We start from the raw sequence: 21621 nt of genomic DNA, 5'->3' as shown, positions 1-21621 counted from the left end.
AGTGCCTCAGAAGGTTGAAGGCACATTGATTTAGGCAAGTATTCTCTGCATGAATACATACTGTGTCCTAGTGCCAGTGCTGAACTCAATACCAAATGGCCATGCGTATAGAAGATCTATCATGGAGAAGGTGATGGATTTGTGCTTGTATGACTGCCTCTTGGAAACTATGGTATGAAGTGAACTGCCAAGTGTGATTGAATAATCAGAGATGTAATGTTTGTATTGTCTCAAACTGAATGTTTTTAATTGACCCAGTTTACTTATGTAGGTGCCTGCCAACATGACAGAGACCTAAAGTGATGCCTGTTTATATGAATGATACCTTCATTTCTAGCCATTCAGTCATTGAAATGATGTGAGATAATATTCAGCCTGTGTAGTACAACCCTCATATCCATGGGAGACATGTTCCAAGACTCCCTCGTGGATACCTGAAAGTGTGGGTAATAGCAAACCTTATATTTTGATTATACTTGGGCTGACACATGCCATATAGTCACACTGGAGGACCCAGATAGGCCCACAAGCACTTCTGGGGAAGTGAAACTGTGGATATTGAATCCATGGATAATGCGATTGTACAGTACATTATATTTGTAACGATCACATATGGCAAGTATGAATGAATGTTACAGATCAAGACTGGCTCAGGGCTTGACAGGGAAGGAAAGGGGGTGCACTCCCATGTGTGTGCACACTCTCATTCCCCCCCCCCCCTCAGTTGAAACTGGCTGCTATGTCATGATCTCAGTTGCTTTTTTCTCCCCAGTATTAAGTGATTGCAGCTTCTCTTGGCATTTAATGGGACGGAAGGATGTAACAGTCCATAAACTGACATATGCTTCAATGTAGGATTTCAACCATAATGGTTTTTTTTTACTTGTGAATATGTGTTTGTGAACTCTCCTTTCATAGAAGAAAAGAAACGCTCGTTTATCATGAAATTTACAGTAGACTGATTTAGCACATGTGTTGGTGAGTGGATTGCATAGAGACATATAGTTCCTACTACTAAATAGAGGCATCCCTGGCCTAATTCTGAAACAATGCCAGTATAGTCCTGTTTTCTTCTCTGTGTTTTAGGCAGGCTATGTTGCAGCCATATTTAGCAATTGTTGGCTCTTTCTCTTTACGACAGCTCCAACATTCCTTTATGTTTGGCCAGTCTGTTGTGACTAGGGAACTGAAAGCCGAAATGCCTGGATAGCCAACTTCATAGTGAAGCTAAGTTTTTCTCACATAAATTTTAGGAAAATGAATGATGTGAAGTTGGCATTTTTGCCATCTGATGAGAAAGAGACAACAGGGGCAACCCAGAGGCATAGGAAGAGGAAGAGTGGTAGAGGTGGGAACTGAGGCACTTCTTCTTTACTCATCTCTTTCTCCCTCTAAACAGCCAATATTGTTGTAGTCTGGCAAGCATTAGAGGATTTTTCTGAATGTTCAGAGGATGAGTCAGCTGGGGATGATGGGTTTCTAAGGGAAGAGTCTATGAGTGATCGGAGGGAACTACAGGTAGATGATGCTGATGTTTTGGATTCTTCAGCTTGTTCCCAGCCAACAAGGGAAAATGAAAGTACCAGTTCCCTTGAGAAAAGGCCTTGGTAAGACAAGGAATTTTCAAGGGAGAAAAGGTTAGACCTGAGAACGTAGTGTGTGAAAAGCTGACAAACAAGATTTTCTCAGAGGCTTTGAGATAAGGCCCAGAGATCCAGATGTGTGAGAACCCAAAGGGTGCTCACAAATGCATCTTCTTCATCTTGGAAAGATGTCATGAGTGGAGTGCCGCAGGGTTCCGTCCTGGGCCTGGTTCTGTTCAACATCTTTATTAACGACTTAGACAAAGGGTTAGAAAGCATGATCATCAAGTTTGCAGATGACACCAAACTGGGAGGGATAGCTAACACTCCAGAAGACAGGAGCAGAATTCAAAACGATGTTAACAGACTAGAGAGATGGGCTGAAACTAACAAAATGAAGTTCAACAGGGACAAATGCAAGATACTTCACTTCGGCAGAAAAAATGGAAATCAAAGATACAGAATGGGGGATGCCTGGCTCGACAGCAGTACGTGTGAAAAAGATCTTGGAGTCCTCGTGGACAACAAGTTAAACATGAGCCTACAGTGTGATGCGGCGGTGAAAAAAAAGCCAATGGGATTCTGGCCTGCATAAATAGGGGTATAGTGTCTAGATCCAGGAAAATCATGCTACCCCTCTATTCTGCCTTGGTCAGGCCACACCTGGAATACTGTGTCCAATTCTGGGCACCACAGTTGAAGGGAGATGTTGACAAGCTGGAAGGCATCCAGAGGAGGACGACTGAAATGATCAAGGGTTTGGAGAACAAACCCCATGAGGAGCGGCTTAAAGAGCTGGGCATGTTTAGCCTGCAGAAGAGAAGGTTAAGAGGAGACATGATAGCCTTATACAAATATGTGAGGGGAAGTCAGGGAGGAGGGAGCAAGCTTGTTTTCTGCTGCCTTGGAGACTAGGACGCAGAACAATGGCTTCAAATTACAGGAAAGGAGATTCCACCTGAACATCAGGAAGAACTTCCTCACTGTGAGAGCTGTTCGGCAGTAGAACTCTCTGCCCCAGACTGTGGCGGAGGCTCCTCCTTTGAAGGCTTTTAAGCAGAGGCTGGATGGCCATCTGTCGGGGGTGCTTTGAATGAGATTTTCCTGCTTCTTGCAGGGGGTTGGACTGGATGGCCCATGAGGTCTCTTCCAACTCTACGATTCTATAATTCTATGATTCTAATGTCATGGGTGGTGTGGAGGGCTTTCAGAGGAGATAATGTTGCTAAAGGAGACCGGTCTCCTGTTTATGATCTCAAGTTTCTAGTTCGTGTATTGTCAAGATTCTTGTTTCATGTTCCTGTCTATGCCTGTGTTTCTTTGGAGATTTTACCTTGGGAAAGTTCCTGTTTTCATGTTGATGGATATACCTTTGGATTAATTCTGTGGTTTTGGATTCCTTGGCTTTATGTTCCTTGGCATTTTTGTATTACTTCTATTGAACTCTGGCATCTTTTGAGAATTGCATTTTCTATTCCACTGACCCTTTTGGATTTGCCCTTTCCCCTTTTTATATACTTTCTTTAGTAAACATTATTTTATTGGATTACTGGATTCTGATGATGTTGGGTGAAAGGATGTTCTAGTGCTAGAGTGCAACAAATCTAATGTTAATTTTTAATAAATCCAGGAGACTAAGATTCCACCCCCTTGAAAAAAGGTCTAATACACCATAAAATTTAATTGCTACTCCCCACTACTTCAGCCTAGTCCAACAACCTCCCTAGGTTGTGCTTCCAACAGAGCCCAGCATTTCCAGTGTCCTAACTGGTGGTGCCCCCTTTGGCACAAGTTAGTTTGGTAACTATATAGTATGGAAATATGTGAAGGTAAAACACTTGGAGGAAGAATGATGGTTTCTTTGCTGCTGTAGTTCTGTGTGACCTCACTTTTCAAGGCTAGACTCAGAGCCTCTGAGGGCCGCATGAAATCCTTGTGAGGGCTGCGTGTTGTGGGCCCTGTTGTAGAGCCTTTTTAGCATCTTCTATGGAATTCCCTTCCATTGGAAGCTTGCCTGAATCTCTTGTTTTCTGAGTGGCAAATACTTTTGTGCTCAAGAAGACTCTTAATGTATAAATTACTTGCAGGGAAGCTTCTTAGAAGAGCCCCTCTCCGCACCTATGTGCATAGAGAACCAAAGAATCCACACAGGAACCCATTGTCAGCAATGCCAGTGTGCTCAGACTAGAAGTCATGGGACTATATATTTACTATTTATAAGCAACTGGTGGGCAAGTCACACACTTTTAGCCCCAGAAAACCCTGTGATAGTTTTGCCTTCTGGCCTCCATAGGCCAGAAATTAATAGAAGGTGCACAGCAACATCAAGGATAATAGGGGATGTGAACTATGGTCTTCCATTTTTCTAATCCAACATTCAAACCAATGCACCACATTCAATCTTAATATTGTCCTTCTTTCTTTTCCCTATGCAGTAGGGATTTCTTCATGATGAAGTTATGGGTGCCTGCCACTCATCCTTTTATCTGTGAAAACAATACCAATGCTTGGACTTACAGCAGGATTGTATTTTTTTTTCCTTTTAATGTGGAACAAAAATTTAAAAATCTAGAAGGGACATGGTGTCTGACAGTCTCCAAGGGAGAGTTTTGCTTTTGAGCTCTGAATTATCTTGAAAAACAGTTTTTAAAAGGTGAGGTGAAATGACTTTCCTTGAAGAACAACAAGAATTAAAGCTTTGTGACCGTACTGAGAACTGATCCTCTTTGACCATGCCTAAAAGCCTTTGCTCGAAATTCTACAGAGTGTCTGAGGTCTACACAAATGACTCTTCAGTTTGCAGGCCTAAAGGCTAATTTATTGATTTATATATGCCAGAAATTTACGAATCATGGCAGACTGTTGACACAGTCACTCCCTAAAGTCATCTCCAACCTGTTATGAATCAGGCTTCCTGGTATACAGAGGCTCTCAGGGAAATGAAAGGGGAGCACAGATTACAGAAAATCTTGCTTTTATGCAATAGGACACGATATAGAGGACTTGTCCATTCCTATAAGGTGGCAATACGTGCTGTAAAGAAAGCTTTCTTCTCTGTATGTATTGCGCCTGCAGATTCACATCTAGATGAGCTGTTCAGGGTGGTGAGAGGTTTAACCCAGGTTATCCTCCCTTCTGAACCCATTGCTCGAACCTTCAGTAGCCCATTGTGATACTTTTAATGATCATTTTGCAGATAAAATATCTCGCATAATTGCTGACTTAGTTGCTGTAATTGGAGTAAAAGTCAATAACAAGGTGTCCAGCAACTCTGTGTTTCGGATTACACTGCATCTGTTTTGATTGGTAACTACTGTTGATGTGGACAAGCTGCTGGAGCTAGTAAGGAGGACAATCTGCTTTCTTCATCCCTGCCCCTCTTTGCTGTTTGTCTAGGGAGGAGATAACAATCAAATTTCAAATACTGTACAACAGTTATTCCCAAAGTGGGCGCTACTGCCCCCTGGTGGGCGCTGGAGCGATCTGGGGGGGGGTGATGGCACCTATTAGGACACAGGGGCGAGGCCTCTTCCCAAGTGCCGGAGACAGGGCTGACCACCTGAGGCGCCTGTTAGGACACACAGGGGGCGGAGCTAGAAGAGTGGGCGTGGCTTCTTCTCAAGAGCCTGAGACAGGGCTGAGAATCTATACCTCTCCTGAGGAGCTTGTTGGGACACAGAGGGCGGAACTAGGGAAGGGGGTGGAGCCTCCTTCCAAGAGCCCGAGACAGGGCTGAGCCTTTATACTTCTCCTGAGAGGCCTTTTAGGACTAAAGGGCGAAGCTAGGGGTGGGGGCGGGGCCTCTTCCCAAGAGTGCGAGACAGGGCTGAGCCTCTGTATACCTCCCCTGAGGCGCTTGTTAGAACACAGGGGCGGAGTATAGAGGTTCAGCCCCGTCAGGCACTTGGAAAGAGGCCCCTCCCCCTCCTCTAGCCCCGCCCCCTGTGTCCTGGCAGGCACCGCAGGACAGGGACAGAAGCTCAGCCCTGCTTCAGAGCTCGTAACTCCGCCTATCCCAGTTCTGGCCTGCTCATTTGTGGCCCCGCCCACCTCCACCTCCCTGCCCTGCATCTTGGACTAGGGGAGAGGCTCAGCCCCGCCCTCTTGAGCAGGAGCCACGCCCACCCCTCTAAGCCATGCCACCCTTTCCAGAGGGCACTGAGTCATATTTTTTCTGGAAAGGGGGTGGCAGGCCAAATAAGTTTGGGAACCACTGCTGTACAACAAAGTATCAATACATCTCTCAGTGAAAGGAATTTTCCATCCTGTTCAAAAGAAGCAGTAGTTAGACTACTGCTGAAAAAGTCCTCCCTGGATCCCCTGAACCATAATAACTACAGACCAGTATCTAACCTTCCTTTTTTGGGCAAGGTGATCGAGAAGGCAGTTGGTCTCCAACTCCAGGCAGTCTTGAATGATACACGTTTCCTTGACCCATTGCAAACTGGCTTCAGAGCAGGATACGGAGTTAAGGCTGCTATGGTAGTCTTAATAGATTATCTCTGTCTCAGCACTGATAGGGGGAGTGTGTCCCTATTGGTGCTTCTAGATTTCTCAGCGGTATTCGATAGCATCGACCATGGAGTGCCTGGGGGATTTGGGAATCAAAAGCACTATGTTGCAATGGCTCTGGTTGTACCTCTCAGGTAGGTTCTAGATGGTGGTGCTTGAGGATACCTACTCGTCAGAAAAAGATACTATTATATGGAATCTCACAATGGCCATTTTATCTCCAATGCTTTTTAACATTTACATGAACCCACTGCGAGTGATCATCCGAAAACATGGGGCAGGGTGCTATTAGTATGTTGATGACACTCAAATATATTTCTCCATGTCTTCAAAAACAGCTTCAGGTAAAGATAGCATGTATCCTTTGCATGCCTGGAGGAGGTAATGGGTTGGATGAGCTAAAAGAAATTGAAACTGAATCCAGACAAGACAGAGGTGCTTGCCATCAAGGGACCTAACCTGGGGGTGGAGGTGTGTCAACCAGTTTGGAGTGTGCAGTCCAGTGCCTTTCAGATACATTTCGAAAGTTTCCAAAAGTTAGTTATTTTTATATAAATGAGAGAATCCCATCCACAGTCATCCAGTCAGCTGTAAATCTGCCTATAGGTGCAAGCTTTTTCATCCTGTCTGCTGAAATACTGTTACTTTTTTATACTGTCAGATGATTTTTTATTAGTTTGAGACATATTCAGTGAATAATAACTGAGTGATTAAAGGTTCACCTTCCATCACTATGGTGTCTATGAGTAAAAAGCATAAGTCAAGTGATTTGTGCCTAGTTTTTAATGAAAAGTGAATCACTTTGTACATTTTTGTGCCAATGAATACTAAGCCAGTGTGTTTAATTTGCCATGAGTCAGTGTCAGTATCAAAAGAATATGTGAAATACAAAGCATGCATCTAATTTTGATCACCTTCAAGGGAAGCTTTGAGTGAACAAAGTGAACCGTCTGCAAAGTGATATAAAATGCCATCAGGGTTTGTTTCAAAGACCAAGGGAAGAAACGGAAGCATGCATCAAAGTAAATTATATAATAGCTGAAAAAATTGTTAAAAAATCAAAAGCATTTGTGGAGGGTGAAGTCGTAAAAGACTTTTTCATCACTGCTGGGGAAATCTGTGCTCAAATATTAAAGAAATGTTTAAAAAGCTGAGTTTCTAGCTGCTGATTAACTGTTGCATGATGTGTTGAAGAACTTGCCATTGACATAGAAGGAACTGTAAAAACAGTAGTCACATTCACTTGCACCAAATGAGACCACATATGTAAAAGATACATCATGACTGGCTATCTTTATCTGTGGCATTGACCAACAGTTTTATGTGACAGAAGAGTTTCTAGCGTTCTCACTTATGAAACGAATGAAAAAAAAGAACTGATATTCTTGAAGCTGTCCAGCAAACGCTCTGGCTTTTCAATTTCAACTTAGCCAACGTTCAGGGTGGTAACTAATAATAACAATAATGATAATATTTTTTTAACCCACCCTCTTTCCCCAAAGTGACCGATGATGCCCCTGTTATGGTGAGATCCCACCAGGAAACTATTGGATTTGAGAATGTCATACAAGTTATTGTGACTGTCAACTTTATTAGAGCAAGAGGATAGAATCATCATCAATTCTAAGAATGTTTGACCCGAGAGTGGGAAATGGATCATAGAGATGTGGTTTATTATAGTGATGTTCGTTGGTTGAGCAGAGGAAAGGTTCTTTTAATACTATTTATATTTGATTCTGTTTTAATACAGTAGAGTCTCACTTATCCAAGCTAAACGGGCCGGCAGAAACTTGGATAAGCGAATATCTTGGATAATAAGGAGGCATTAAGGAAAAGCCTATTAAATGTCAAATTAGGTTATGATTTTACAAATTAAGCACCAAAACATCATGTAATACAACAAATTTGACAGAAAAAGTAATTCAATACGCAGTAATATTATGTTGTAATTACTGTATTTACGAATTTAGCACCAAAATATCACAATATATTGAAAACATTGACTACAAAAATGGCTTGGATTATCCAGAGGCTTGGATAAGCGAGGCTTGGATAAGTGAGACTCTACTGTATTTGACCGAAGGACATACAGCAGTCCATGCAAACAAGGGGAAGCCGATTTCAGAATTCAGCTATCTGAAGTGGATGGCAGAATTTGTCTTTGTGACTGACATCTTATTGCATTTGAACAGCCTAAATATGTGGCTACAATCCAGAGGATTGACTGGTGCACACTGGGGGATCATATGAAAACTTTTGTGGCCAAACTCAAACTTTGGGAGGCATAAATTGCAAGAAAAAGAAAAAAGATTTAACTCATTTTCAGCATCTCACTTAGTCCAACTCGTCTTCAAAACAACACTTCCTTGAGAGAAAAATTATTCAATGTGTCCTTGCTTGCATTTTACAAAGACTAAATTTCTGAGGACACACTCCCTAATCTTCACTGGTATGCTTTGAAAATGTGTGCTTTGTTAGGAAGCACATATTTATGTGAGCAATTCATTTTGAGACAGAAGCATATGAAGCCCAAGACAAGGTCATTTTATGGACCAGCATCTCAAGAGTATTGTGTGCATAGCAACTTCCCACATTGGTTTTTTTTTTTCCCCCTGTCAGGAGCGACTTGAGAAACTGCAAGTCGCTTCTGGTGTGAGAGAATTGGCCGTCTGCAAGGACATTGCCCAGGGGACGCCCGGATGTTTTTGATGTTTTTACCATCCTTGTGGGAGGCTTCTCTTATGTCCCCACATGAAGCTGAAGCTGATAGAGGGAGCTCATCCACGCTCTCCCGGATTGGATTTGAACCTGGCAGCCTTCAGGTCAGCAACCCACATTGGTACCAACATTGACAAACTGGTCAAGGAAGAGCATTGTCAAGTTTCTCATTGACATTGTAAAAAAATGATTTTTTCTTTGTTAATTGTTTCTAATTATTTTTACTTATACAAATATACTTCATTGAAGGTATTTCATTGGGTTTTCATGTTAAGTATTTAATTCTTCAAAAGGGTGTGGGCCATGGCAAAGCGCTCTGGCAAAGAGCTGTGGACTACAGGTCATGCATTAAAGACCCCTGATGTAAGGCTACAGGGCATAAATCTATATGCACAATATCCAATGGAGAGCCATATCTTTTCAGACCCCTCCCCCCCCCCCCCCCCCCGGCCATCTGCGCTCATTCCAACACATTTAATTCCAACACATTTCAACAAATCCAGGTCAGGGGATATTATAAATTTGTTTATACTGTTAAATATTTCTTTAGCTGTAGTGTGTACCAATAAGGGTGCAAACAGTAGGTCTTTGAAAACATTCTTTTTGCAATCATAACTACTGGTAGCAATACAATAGGACTGCTTTGTTTGTTTTGTTTGTGCTTTTGTCCAATTGCAGAGCAAAATTGAGAGGTCATGTGATTTTTTCCCCTAAAAACTGTTTCTTGATATTGGCTGATAAACCCTAAATTGTCACCAGAACACATTAGAACAATAGAACCCTAACAAGCATGCAATCTCCACTTTACCTTATACAAACAAATAGCCTTAGTGCAGCAGACACGATAGCCTTAATCAAACAAATTCTCCCAGAAGACTATTCAGGGCTGGAAAGTCTTATCCCAACACACACTCATGCTGTGTCTTCCACTGCATCCATATAAAACATCCCTGTTGACCTCACTTGATAGCTTAGCTTCAGGGATCAAGGCTGCAGTCATATAGACTGCAAGTGGCTGTTTTAATTCAGCTAATGATCCATCTTGAGGCTCAGCCAAAATGTATTGTCATTTTACCTGAGAATTATGAAATACTTTTATTTGCAGGAATCAAAGAGGAAACACAATCACTTTCAATAATATATAGATATTGTTCTGTAATCCATTTGGAGTGTGAGTTGCACAGACTAACTCCCAACATTTCCTTCATATTGACACAATCTTCCTTTTATGCATGAATTTATCTGAGAACACTCTTGACACAGCTAGAGAATTTTGGGAAGCAATAGTCTGAGAATGTGATGACACAATGTAGACAAAGCTAGAGTTCAGTGCAGCTATGACTTATGTCATGGTCTTTCTCTCAGCCCACTCAGTGTCATTCACTTGCATGTTCTTGCCATTTCTAGAAGTAGCAAGATCTGAGTACACTTTGTGCTCTCAAACAGAAATATATTTCTCCATGCTTTCAAAAGCAGCCTTAGCAAAGGATGGCTCGTGTCCTCTGGATGAATGCTTGGAGGGGTCATCCAAAGGGAACAGTGGACATTGATAAACGGGGAATTGAACCTCTCAAAGAACAATGGCCAGTGCTGCTGTCATTGGTTCTACTTTCGGATGGCCCATAGATTTTTCAGATTCTTTTGGTCTATGTGCACCTCCACCAGGCCCCTTTGAGGAGATGCCCCTGGGCTTTGAAAGCAGCTTTTATAGCCAATGTTGTATAGTTTTTCTTGGATGGGAGCAGCCTTTGGGAATAAAAGGCACATGGTAGAACGTGTAGTCTAGTGGGCTGAAGGAACATAGTTCTGATGGCAACACTTGAAGCATCCATCTCAATGAAGGGGGTCTGGAAGCCTGAAGGCTGCAAAATAGGTTCTAAGGTGAAACATTCTTTCAGATGTTGGAATGCTTGTGGTGCCTGAGAAGGTCACTGGAAAGGGATTTTGCCTCATAGGACCTGCGTGATCGGCTCAGCCAGGGTAGTGAAGTTGGGGATGAATTGCCAGTAATAGTTTACAAATCCCAGGAAGTGCTGTACACCCTTCTGGTTTCAAAGGTATGCCAGGAGACAGCGGCTTCAAATTTGTTAGGGCTCATCTTTCTTCCCTTTGCCAGGATACTGTACACTAGAAAGTCCACCTCTGAGAGATAGGAGGCACACATCTTAAGTGTAGTGCGTAAGCAGTGTTCTTGGAGGTGTTGGATAACAGTGTGAATGTGGATGTTGTGTACTTTCTAGTTCAGAGAATAAATTAAAAAATCATCTAAATAAATGATGAAATGGCCCAAATCATCATGGAAATTTTTGTTGCCTTTGGGAGCATTAGAGCAGCCAAAGGGCATTACAGTATATTCAGAATGTCTGTATCACATCTGAAAAGCAGTTAGGAGGTTGTAGTTACGAATGGTGATCCAATTCAGAGCCCTGTAATCATTGCATAGCCTCAGTTATTTGGGGGAAAAAAACAGCACAGGAAAGGTTGAGGTCTAAATAATCCCCAGCATAGGTTTTTCTCTGGGAAGTCTAGCAAAGCAGCCAATTCTGGTTCTGAGTATAATCACCAAACCATGATTGGGCCTCCTGAAACCATATCAATGGAACAATTGTACACCTAATATGGTGTTTGCCTAAGTCTTATTAAAGACATCTACAGTATGAAGTTGCTATATTTAGCAGGTAAGGCCACCAGAGATTCCACAGGACCCTTCTCTGGAGCTATGTGCATCTGCTCTGGCCAACAGTGTTCCTGGCAGTACACTGATGTGAATGAAGATTACTTAGCACCAGGACCAGGAGATGCATCATGCCCAACTCAGATAGCGAGGAGGAGGAGTTGCTAGAAGGGCCAACAGATGAGCAACTTGCAGCAGTCTGTCATGCCTACCTCAGCTCGTGCTGAAAATGAGGCCACAGCTGAAAGAAGCTGCTCACAGCAATGAGTGCAAAGCCCATTGGGTGAAGCAAATATGCCTCAACAAGCTTCCAAAGGGTTAAACACACCCACACCCTTAGAAAGATGGTTACGGAGAATGGGGCTTCATAGAGCTGTTTGAAAAATGCTCATTAATCAGGCAACAGCTGAGGCCTTGAGATGTAAATCCCCCCGCTGTGGACAACATTGGTATTCTGATTCAGTCCAACTCCCATTTGTATCTAGTAATTTTGACCCCGGGCCTGACCTTGTTATTCTGGCTTGGCTTCAAAGGACTTCTGCTTCTTGGACTCCAGATCATGAATCTCTGTTGCTTGTTCTTCAGACCTCGAACCTGACTTGTAGATATTTCAGTTTGACTTCCACGGACTCCTGAATTCAACTTCTCTGATATTGAACTGTTGATTTTTGCAGGGCTTGTTTCTCTTGCTTGTTTGGACAAAGCTACTGAGATAGCAGGCATGTTTATGACAAGATATGTGGATCATGCTGAATCAGCCAAAGAATCCCCAAAACCGAACAAAAGTGTGGCACAACCACCAGCTAAAACTGGACCTGTTCCATATGACCTGGATCACCACAGGAGGGTCTGGTGGGTCACAGGTCCAGATCTCAAGAGCTGCTCATTGACAGTCTCTACTGGCAGGGGCTCCCGTAATTGCTATAGAGGAGCCATGGGCAATTTTTTTTGCTTTGGGGCCGCATTGTGGACCCGGCCAGGAGGGCAGGGCTGGGAGAGAGGGGGGCTATTTGCATGCTGGGCAGGGCAGCCCTGTGAGGGGTAGGGCCCAGGAGGGGGCAGGACAGGGCCTGGGTAATCCTCAGGTTGTTCTCCTGGCATAAGGAGGGGCTACTTGCCCCATCATGCCAGGAGGAAGGCGGGACACACGTGAGCTGCCCCGATCCTCAGGCTGACCTCTTGGCATTATGCTAGGAGGGGGTCAAGACAGGCGGTGGCTGAAAGTGTTCTGGTGGCCTCTCAGCCACTATGTGCCTTCCTTGAGCAGTCCTCCCGGCCTAAGGATGGGTTCGCTCACACCGTCCTAATGCTGGGAGGGTGACACATGTGGTGGCTGAGAGTGCTCCAGAGGGCTTTCATCTGCTACATGCCTGCCTTCCCCATCTTTTTGCCATAAGGGCATGGCAGGCCACTGTGTTTTTATGCCAAGAGAACAGGGAAAATTAGGAGGGCCTGAGGTAAGCACCCAGGGGGCCTCATCCGGCTCCCAGGCCTTAGTTTGCCCATTCCTGCTATAGAGGGATATCATTTTTTGTGGCAAAGACAAGGTCTGTAAAATTGTTGGAGTTCCCAGAGTCTATCAAAACTTTTTTGTTGGGGGTTCGTACAGAGGCTGTCATGAGTAGTGGTCTTGTCTGGACTCACAAGTGGACCAAGAATGTTCAGAATCTCTTCCCGCCAGTCTTGTGATCTTGTTCAAGCCTGAGGAAGTCCTCTTTGCCGATGAGGCAGGTCCTTGTCCTTTGGAAGGACAATTTATTTTGTCCTTCCAAAGCCAGCGAATTTATAATAGTGTTCGATACTCGTTCAGCACTCCTTTTCTTCTGAAGAAAGATGCAGGTGCATGACTTGCAGCTACATAAGCTCCTCTGTACTAGAATAGCAAGGGATGGTTTTGGAGTCTTAGTAGCTAGGTGGGAAGGCTGATAGGAGGCCTGAGAAGCAGAAGCTCTTCAAGCCTGCTAACATGTTTCCAAGCGCCCATCTATTCATAAACTCTGTTCAATTAAAAGCTGTAAGCTGGCAGGTAGAGCAGCCTGAGCCAGCACATCCAAGATTTCATCTGCCAAGCCTGCCTTGTAGAGCTGCATCATTCCAGGCCATATCCTGAGACAGCAATCTGTAGGCTGTGGTGCAGCTTGCCACAGACCCCTACCCTTGTTGCAGCTGCTTGATTTTTCTGCTTGCAGTTAATAGGATCCCCCCAAGTCCCCCTAATTTCCTACAGAAAATCAGGAAAGCTACACAAGAGGTGGCTAGCTTGAATGAGGAAGGGAGTAGACCATTTAACAGACAAATGACGAAGACCACATTGGTTTTGTCATTTATTTATTATTTATTTATTTCCAGCATTTACATCCCGCCCTTCTCACCCAGAGGGACTCAGGGCGGCTTACACAATTGGCAACAATTTGATGCCAACAACATAGTTAAAATCATAATAATATATAAAATCCATTAAGAACAATTAAATCTATATATATAAAAGAGTAATGGAATTCGAGCACCGAGCAAAACAACAAAAGTAAAGGGCCCCCAACCTCAAAATTTGACAATACAACCCATCATCCACGCCTTAAGGCTGAAACAACACAAACTCACTTCACGCAGCTCCACATGGAGAGAACCCACAAAGCCCCATTGGGAGCCATGCCCGGGAGGGAGGAAAAGAGAAAACATAATGGCCGCCGCCGCAAGAGGAAAGGCAGGCAAAGGGAAAAAGCTGTCCCCTGGGTCCTAGCGCCCGCCCATCATCCGAATTATTTCTCTCCATATACTCTCCCTTCTACACTATCCAACCCATTTTAACACTCAATATTTTAAATATATGCTATCAACCATGACAATCAACACAATCTGACTCCTAATATTTTAACAAGCTTAAAATCACAACACCAAATAAAAAACAACACTCTTAAAACACAGGAATGCCAGACACTAAACAATCACGGCCAGCTAACACCTTCCACCATCTGCCATGCAGGACACAATCCAAGCACTCCCAACAGATGGCCACCCAGCCTCTCAATAATAATAGTAACAACAACAACAACAACAACATCATCATCATACAATCCTAACGTTTCTAATATACCCATGATAACGTACTCTATCCCCATTCAAAACACCAACATCTCTTATACAACTCTAATATACCGATGATAACGTACTCTAGCCCCATTCACAACACCTACAACATCTCTTATACAACTCTAATATACCCATGATAACGTACTCTATACCCCTTCACAACACCTACAACATCTCTTATACAACTCTAATATACTGATGATAACGTACTCTATCCCCATTCACAACACCTACAACATCTCTTATACAACTCTAATATACCGATGATAACGTACTCTATCCCCATTCACAACACCTACAACATCTCTTATACAACTCTAATATACCGATGATAATGTACTCTATACCCATTCACAACACCTACAACATCTCTTAGAAACCATTCATACTTACCTCCAACAGACAAAAACACCCAATAATCACAAATAATGTATATTCACAACTGTAAGGATGTTATGAGTTAATGGGAATTATTGATATGATTTTATTTGTTTATTAAAAGGAAAAAGGGGAGTTATGTATTGATGAAGACAGGTCTCACATGGAAGCCAGCTGTGTTCAGCGGGTTGCCATGGCAACGTAACCTCTCTCTGGAGGAAAAAGGGGGCGTGGCTAAGATGACAGTTGGAGCATATTCCCTTTTAAAAGTGGAGTTGCTGTGAGGGTTTTAAAAGGAGTGGCTGTGAGGGGTTTGAGAAGAAGAGTTGCGGTTAGGTTTTGGAAAGATTAGGAGCTGTGGAAATCAGCTAAGGACGGCAGCTTATGGTCACTCAGGGGAAAGGCTGGGAATATAAGCTGACCAGGGGAGTTTAGTATACTGTGTTGAAGAGAAGTTATTTAAGAAATATCCATTCAAGAAAGACTACATTGTAACTTAAGATCCGGAACGTTTACTGATTGAAACCATACGCTTATGTACCAAAAATAAACTTGAATTTTGTTATTGTTCATAAAGATAAGTCTCCTTGCCTCTCTGTAAGCCTGTTACCTCACGTTGGTGGCAGTTACCGTACCTATCTATATAAGTTACCGTACTTTTCTATATAAGTTACCATCTTTACTCATTTAAACCCATCAGTTCTGTTATCCTTCCTTATCCACTAAATCATCCCTGTCATACATTCACACATCCTCCATCCCTCCCTCTCACACATGCACACATCTCCTGAATTGGAGGCAGCAGTGGGATTTAAAGACAAAGATTTCCCCTGCCTGAGTTGAGTACCACAAATTGGGCTCTCTTCAATTGGGGGCAGCGGTGGGATTCAGAAAAAGATTCCTTCCCTGCCTCACAGTTCTCCTCACAACCTTTAGGAAATAATATCCCCTAATGACGCAGCGTCTTCAACCGCTAACTTACTCAACTTCTCCAATGAAACGTCGCACGTTTGAATTCGAAAAATGGAGTCAACCCCCACTATTACCCCACCTTCTCCTGAAAGGGGTGATTTGGGAGTCCCCAATCACTCAAAAATACCGGGCTCTTGCCAAAGCTGTTATGAGCACACTCGGAGACCAAAGAGTTGAGGACAAAACACCTTTATTAGGTAGCTACCGACAGACAGAGCATCACGAGCCGTGAAGCTGACCAAAACTGTCTGCCCTGAATGCTTTCATTCAGGGCCTTTTATAGAGCACTTGTTTATCACATTTCTAGTTCCCCTTTCTGGACTGGGTTTACTGGAAATCCCCCAGTTCAGTTTGTGGTGAGCAGACGCACATCCTGCGTTGTAAACAACTTCAGGATGTGCCCACCACGAACTGTAGAATGTTTCAACAGGTGCAACAAAAAGTACATTTATTGCATACAATTCTCGGAATCGGCCTAACCACAAGCTTAACCGCAACTGATTATTGCTAAACATAGAACACATGCCATCTGTCACAAGACAGCAAGTTGCAAATTTTATCTTTATTTCAGAGGGGAGACTGATCTTCTAGTTTCAAGCACAGACAGGCATTTTAAAATGGAGTCACTTTGGTTCAGTGACCCCTTCATTCCCCCGTTTTTTCATGTAACCAAGAAAGACAAGTTCTTGGTTGCACAGGTGTCCAATTACAGTGGGGTGGTTTCTCTTTCCATGGTGTTCAGTTGCATGTACATGACATGTTGAACTTCCCTGTGCTGAGTGAAAGTAGCAGTGATCAGTCTCACAACCACATTTCTCAAGCATGACATGATACATGGCAGAAAAAGCAAAGCAAGAATTACAATTGTCAGAATTACAAATAATTCAGTTCCAACAGTTCCAAAACATCCAAATATCACTACATCCAATATCATCCAAATAAACAACCAAATATCAGTACTCCTCTGACACAAAGCTAACAGCGCTCCATACAGTCATACCACCCACATGACCTCCAAGGACTCTACAAACAATGCCACCTCTTCGACTTACAAATACACATGATCACCAACCCACACACTCACACACGACTGGACTTAATATCAGGAAAAAACCTTTACCCTTTACCTTAACTACCTCCAATTCCTCAATACTTTATTTCCCATACCACCAGACTTTGCCACAGCAACGCGTGGCCGGGCACAGCTAGTACAATATAAAATATAAGACATATGGTTAAATCCGTTCATCCAGATCCTCATGCTTTATCCATAAATCAGTCCAGGTCATCTTTGTCGTTTATTCATTAAAGGCCTGAGCACACGGCCATGTTTTTAGCACTCTTCTAAAGCTCAAAGGGGTTGGGGTTTGTCATATATCTCTGGGGAGGTTGTTCCACAGCCGGGGAGCCACCACCGAATAGGCTCCGTCCCTCGTTCTCACCAGCCGCGCTTGCGAGGCAGGCGGGACCGAGAGCAGGGCCTCACCAGATGACCTTAGGGATCTTCCTGGCTCATAGGAGGAGATACGTTCAGACAAGTAGATTGGGCCAGAACCGTTTTGGGGTTTATAGGTCAAAAACAGCACTTTGAATTGGGTTCGGTAGCATATCGGCAGCCAGTGGAGCTGGCTTAGCAGGGGGGTGGTACGCTCCCTGTAAGCCTCCCCAATGATTAGTCTGGCTGCCGCCCATTGTACTAATTGGAGCTTCCGGGCCGTCTTTAAAGGCAACCCCACATAGAGAGCGGTTCAGTAGTCCAAAAGTCAGACTTCCCAAGGTATGGGTGCAGCTGGCGCACAAGTCTTGGTTGTGCAAATGCTCCCCTGGCCACTGCTGAGACCTGGGGCTCCAGGCTCAGCGATGAGTCCAGGAGAACACCCAGACTGCGAAACCGTGTCTTCAGGGGGAGTGCGACCTCGTCCAACACAGGCTGTAACCCTATACCCTGTTCAGCCCTGCGAATGACCAGGAGGACCTCTGTCTTGTCTGGATTCAATTTCAATTTGTTTGCCTTCATCCAGTCTGACACAGCGGCCAAGCACCAGTTCAGCACCTGGACAGCCTCCTTAGTGACAGGTGGGAAGGAGTGACAGAGCTGGACATCATCTGCCTACAGATGACACCTCACCCTGAAACTTGGAATGGTCTCTCCCAGCGGCTTCATGTATATGTTGAACAACATGGGGGACAATACCGACCCCTGCGGGACTCCATAAGACAATGGTTGCGGGGCTTAGCAGGGTTTTTTTTCGTGTCAGGAGCAACCGGAGTTGCTTCTGGAGTGAGAGAATTGACCGTCTGCAAGGACGTTGCCCAGGGGACGCCCGGATGTTTTGATGTTTTACCATCCTTGTGGGAGACTTCTCTCATGTCCCCACATGGAGCTGGAGCTGAAAGAGGGAGCTCATCCATGCTCTCCCCAGGTGGGATTCGAACCTGGCAGCTTTCAGGTCAGCAACCCAATCTTCAAGTCACAAGGCTTTTATCCCCTAGGCCACTGGAGGCTCCTGCTTAGCAGGTGTCCCCCAGTGACACTATCTGGGAACAGACCTCCGAGACCCATCCCGGCAAGGCGTCCCAGAAGGATACTGTGATCGACGTTATCGAAGCCCGCTGAGAGGTCCAGCAGAACCAGCAGGGACACACTCCCCCTGTCCAGCTCCTGGCGTACATCATCGACTAAGGCGACCAAGGCTGTCTCGGTACCATGTCTTGGCCTAAAGCCAGATTCTGCCGTATCCAGAAAATCGGTGTCTACCAAGAATGCCTGGAGTTATGTGGCCGCCACACATTCCACGACCTTGCCCAAAAAGGGGAGATTGGAAATAGGCTAGTTGTCCAATTGAGTGGGGTCCAGTGATGGCTTTTTCAGCAGCGGTTTGATTACAGCCAATTTCAGGCTTACTGGAACAATGCCTTCCCGAAGGGAGGCATTCACCACCATCCTCACCCACTCGGCCAATCCCCCTCTGGCTTCTCTCACCAGCCAGGATGGGCAGGGGTCTAGGATGCATGTGGTAGCCCTCACCTCTCCAAGCACCTTGTCCACGTCCTCAGGCTGAACCATTTACAAAGTCAGCCACTTGCAATGTCTTATAAAGTTGGCACTGATTCAAAAGCTTCAAATTGGTCTGGCTCTCCAGAATTTTTTTCTGGTAAAGCAGTTTGCCACTTTACTCTAGAAGCAAGGAAAGGGGTAACCTGAAATTGATTTAACGGAGTTTGCAAATTAACCACAGCTGCCGACAGCTGTGAAACTTGAGTCATTAATGCTTGATTCTGCTGCTGTAAATCTTCCATGGTTTCAAGGCGGGAAACTAGCTTACTGAGGGCATTTGTTTGCTTGTTTGGTTGCTGAAATTTTTTCCAATTCTTGTAAATAGTTCAAGGTTGTTTCTAAAGATATCCAGCAAACAGTAACAAAAATCTTTGTCCTTGAAAGGCCTAGCCAAAACAGTTACTGGTGAGAGCTGAAAAAGTCAAACACTTCATGGTCCAAACAAACTATTAAGGTATATGGGTAAGTTCTTTTGGGATCCAAATTATCAAGAGAAAAATACTCACCCTGTTTAATTACAACCCACAGGTTGAGTAATTGGGATAATTAAGGACAATAAGTTTGGGCCGCTCTTAAAGGGGTATAACTGGGGCGTGTTTGTTGTATGTTTTTAGTGTTACTGAATGTTTGCTCCTCGGCTTACTTGGCGTCAGCTCCTGGCTTGCAGTCTATTTGACGCTGGCAAGTTTGCCTTCTGTGCTCATCTCCATGAACGAGAAATGAAGATTGGAAGAAGATATATTTTCTGATGAAAAGCATTGCATGAATGAAACACAAGGACTATATGTGAGTTTGATACAGCAAAAGAACTGTGACTGTATTATTACTAGAAAGTTTGCATTTCTGTTTCTTCATGAACTCTGCTGAACAAGAGTAACATTTGAGTTTTGCATTTCTTCTACTTGTGTTGCTCATTTTTGAATATACAAAGGGCTAATCTTCAGCTTGTCTGCCAAAAGAATAACAAATATGAGCCAAGGTCAAAATCACAAGGAGCACAGGAGCCAGAGACATAAAACAAGGAAGTTGCAAATCACTTGTCAGCAACAGGGAGTTGGACTACAGCTGCTAGATACCAGTATATAGCCTAGCCTTAATCTTTCATCTGATCCTTAATTGCCAAGTGTTTGTTGTAAAGGTGTTGAGACCTTCTGAGCCTTCCCTTTGATGATGGCATTCCAGCAAGGTAGGTATTTCTGTACTTTCTTCTTGAGGCTGCTGGGAACTGCAATTCTTAGATTCAGGCAATGGAACTTCAAGTTGGGTGGCTGCTGGGAGCTGTGCCTGTGAGACCTGGGAACTGATACTTCCACCAGCTCTTCCCCTTCTCTATCTGAGTCCAGAGAACAGGGTATCATTATTATCTTCATCATCATTGTCATCACTTTTTAATGGGTTGAGATATCACCATGAACAAGTTATGCTTACCACTGACACACAAAGGATGAACTTGTCAGGGCTCAGGTCCTGAATGAGGATGAAGAGGAAGGGGGCTTCTTTCCATCAGGCTTCTTTCCATTCAGGACCATGACTGAGCAGTTACCTGAGTAGTCTGAGAATTTGGAGCCTAGTACTGCTGAGCAGGAGCTCAGCCCTACTGATTTAGAAGTGGATGAGTCACGACAGGCTCAGGCTGAGGAATAGAGTTAACTTGCCCCGTCCAGCTTCAGCTGAGGCTGGATTCCATACAGGTGCAAACGTCAAGTAGACTGGTGCAGAGGAGGGACTTGTAGCTGTAAAGAGTTGCTGCTGGGAAGCATAAATAACGGATGCTGGTAGCAGTCCTTTGCTGGTAGCAATTGTAGTATGGAGAGCTTCAGATGGTATCTCATGTGTGCTTCATGTTTTGGATATTTGGTGAGTTTCTTGTTTATTGACCCTTGGAGTGGAACATTTGGACTAATTTCTTGCCTTGCTCTCTGTATGAAATAATCACTGTTATGACCTTGGACTAATATTTAATCTTATTGCATGAATGGCTGCACATTTCTGACAGACCTGCCTTGTTTTGCAGTGTTTGGGAGTTCCATCTATGAAAATTGTGTGGATCATAGGAAAAGCTCGAATAGATAGGAAAGATAGGTGATTGAGCTGCTGCTGCTAATGTTTCATGTCTTACTGATGGATATTATTGTGTTCCTGACATATTTTTGCACATCTTTAGACATAATGGAAATCGTGTGATGATACTATTATATTTTTAGAGGCAGTGTCCAAAGAGATGGTGAGAGCTCAGTTTCCAGTTATTCTCTTAAGCAACAATGCATCTCGGATCTATATTCTGTTAAATCCTACACTTGTAGGAGGTGATGGAAATGTTAAGACACGTGAGTAAATGATTAATATGGTGACCTTTGAAGAAAGGTACTATTGTTTTATGTAGCTGAAGAGAAGTATGTAGATATGGGTCAACTGGAAGAATAAGCAGTAAGACAGTGGGAAAATTTCTATAACAGTGTTTCCAGATACTCAATTTTTTAAAATTATTTTTATTGAAGTTTTACCTTATAAGATAAGAGTAAATTAACATCAAAAGAGTGAGAACATTTGATTGTATAGAAAGTAGGAAAACTGCAATTAAAAAAGGATCAAAAAGGGGGAGAGAGAGAAAAAAACAAAAACCAAAAACAAAGCTA

General features: G+C 43.6%; 1 protein-coding gene across 8 annotated transcripts in view; it reads left to right on the top strand.

Annotated features, from left to right (window-relative positions):
- mbd1 (methyl-CpG binding domain protein 1) overlaps positions 1 to 21621 on the top strand; it is an 80167-nt gene that overhangs the window by 8567 nt on the left and 49979 nt on the right. For 2 of the 8 annotated variants that reach the window (XM_062971665.1, XM_062971664.1), the window contains exon 1: positions 20730 to 20842. The exons of 1 other annotated variant lie outside the window; for it this stretch is intronic. In XM_062971665.1, the coding sequence (XP_062827735.1) occupies positions 20806 to 20842 (37 nt within the window). In that variant the 5' untranslated portion in view covers positions 20730 to 20805. Of the gene's footprint in view, positions 1 to 8893; positions 8918 to 19586; positions 19772 to 20722; positions 20843 to 21621 lie in introns of those variants that run through there. 5 more of the 8 variants (XM_062971662.1, XM_062971661.1, XM_062971659.1 and 2 more) reach the window with 5 other exon arrangements.

The sequence above is a fragment of the Anolis carolinensis genome, chromosome 2 (genome assembly GCF_035594765.1).
Source record: "Anolis carolinensis isolate JA03-04 chromosome 2, rAnoCar3.1.pri, whole genome shotgun sequence".
NCBI classification, from domain to species: domain Eukaryota; kingdom Metazoa; phylum Chordata; class Lepidosauria; order Squamata; family Dactyloidae; genus Anolis; species Anolis carolinensis.
The sequence above is the reverse complement of the archived record's forward strand: the minus strand, read 5'-3'. Positions and strand labels throughout refer to the sequence as shown.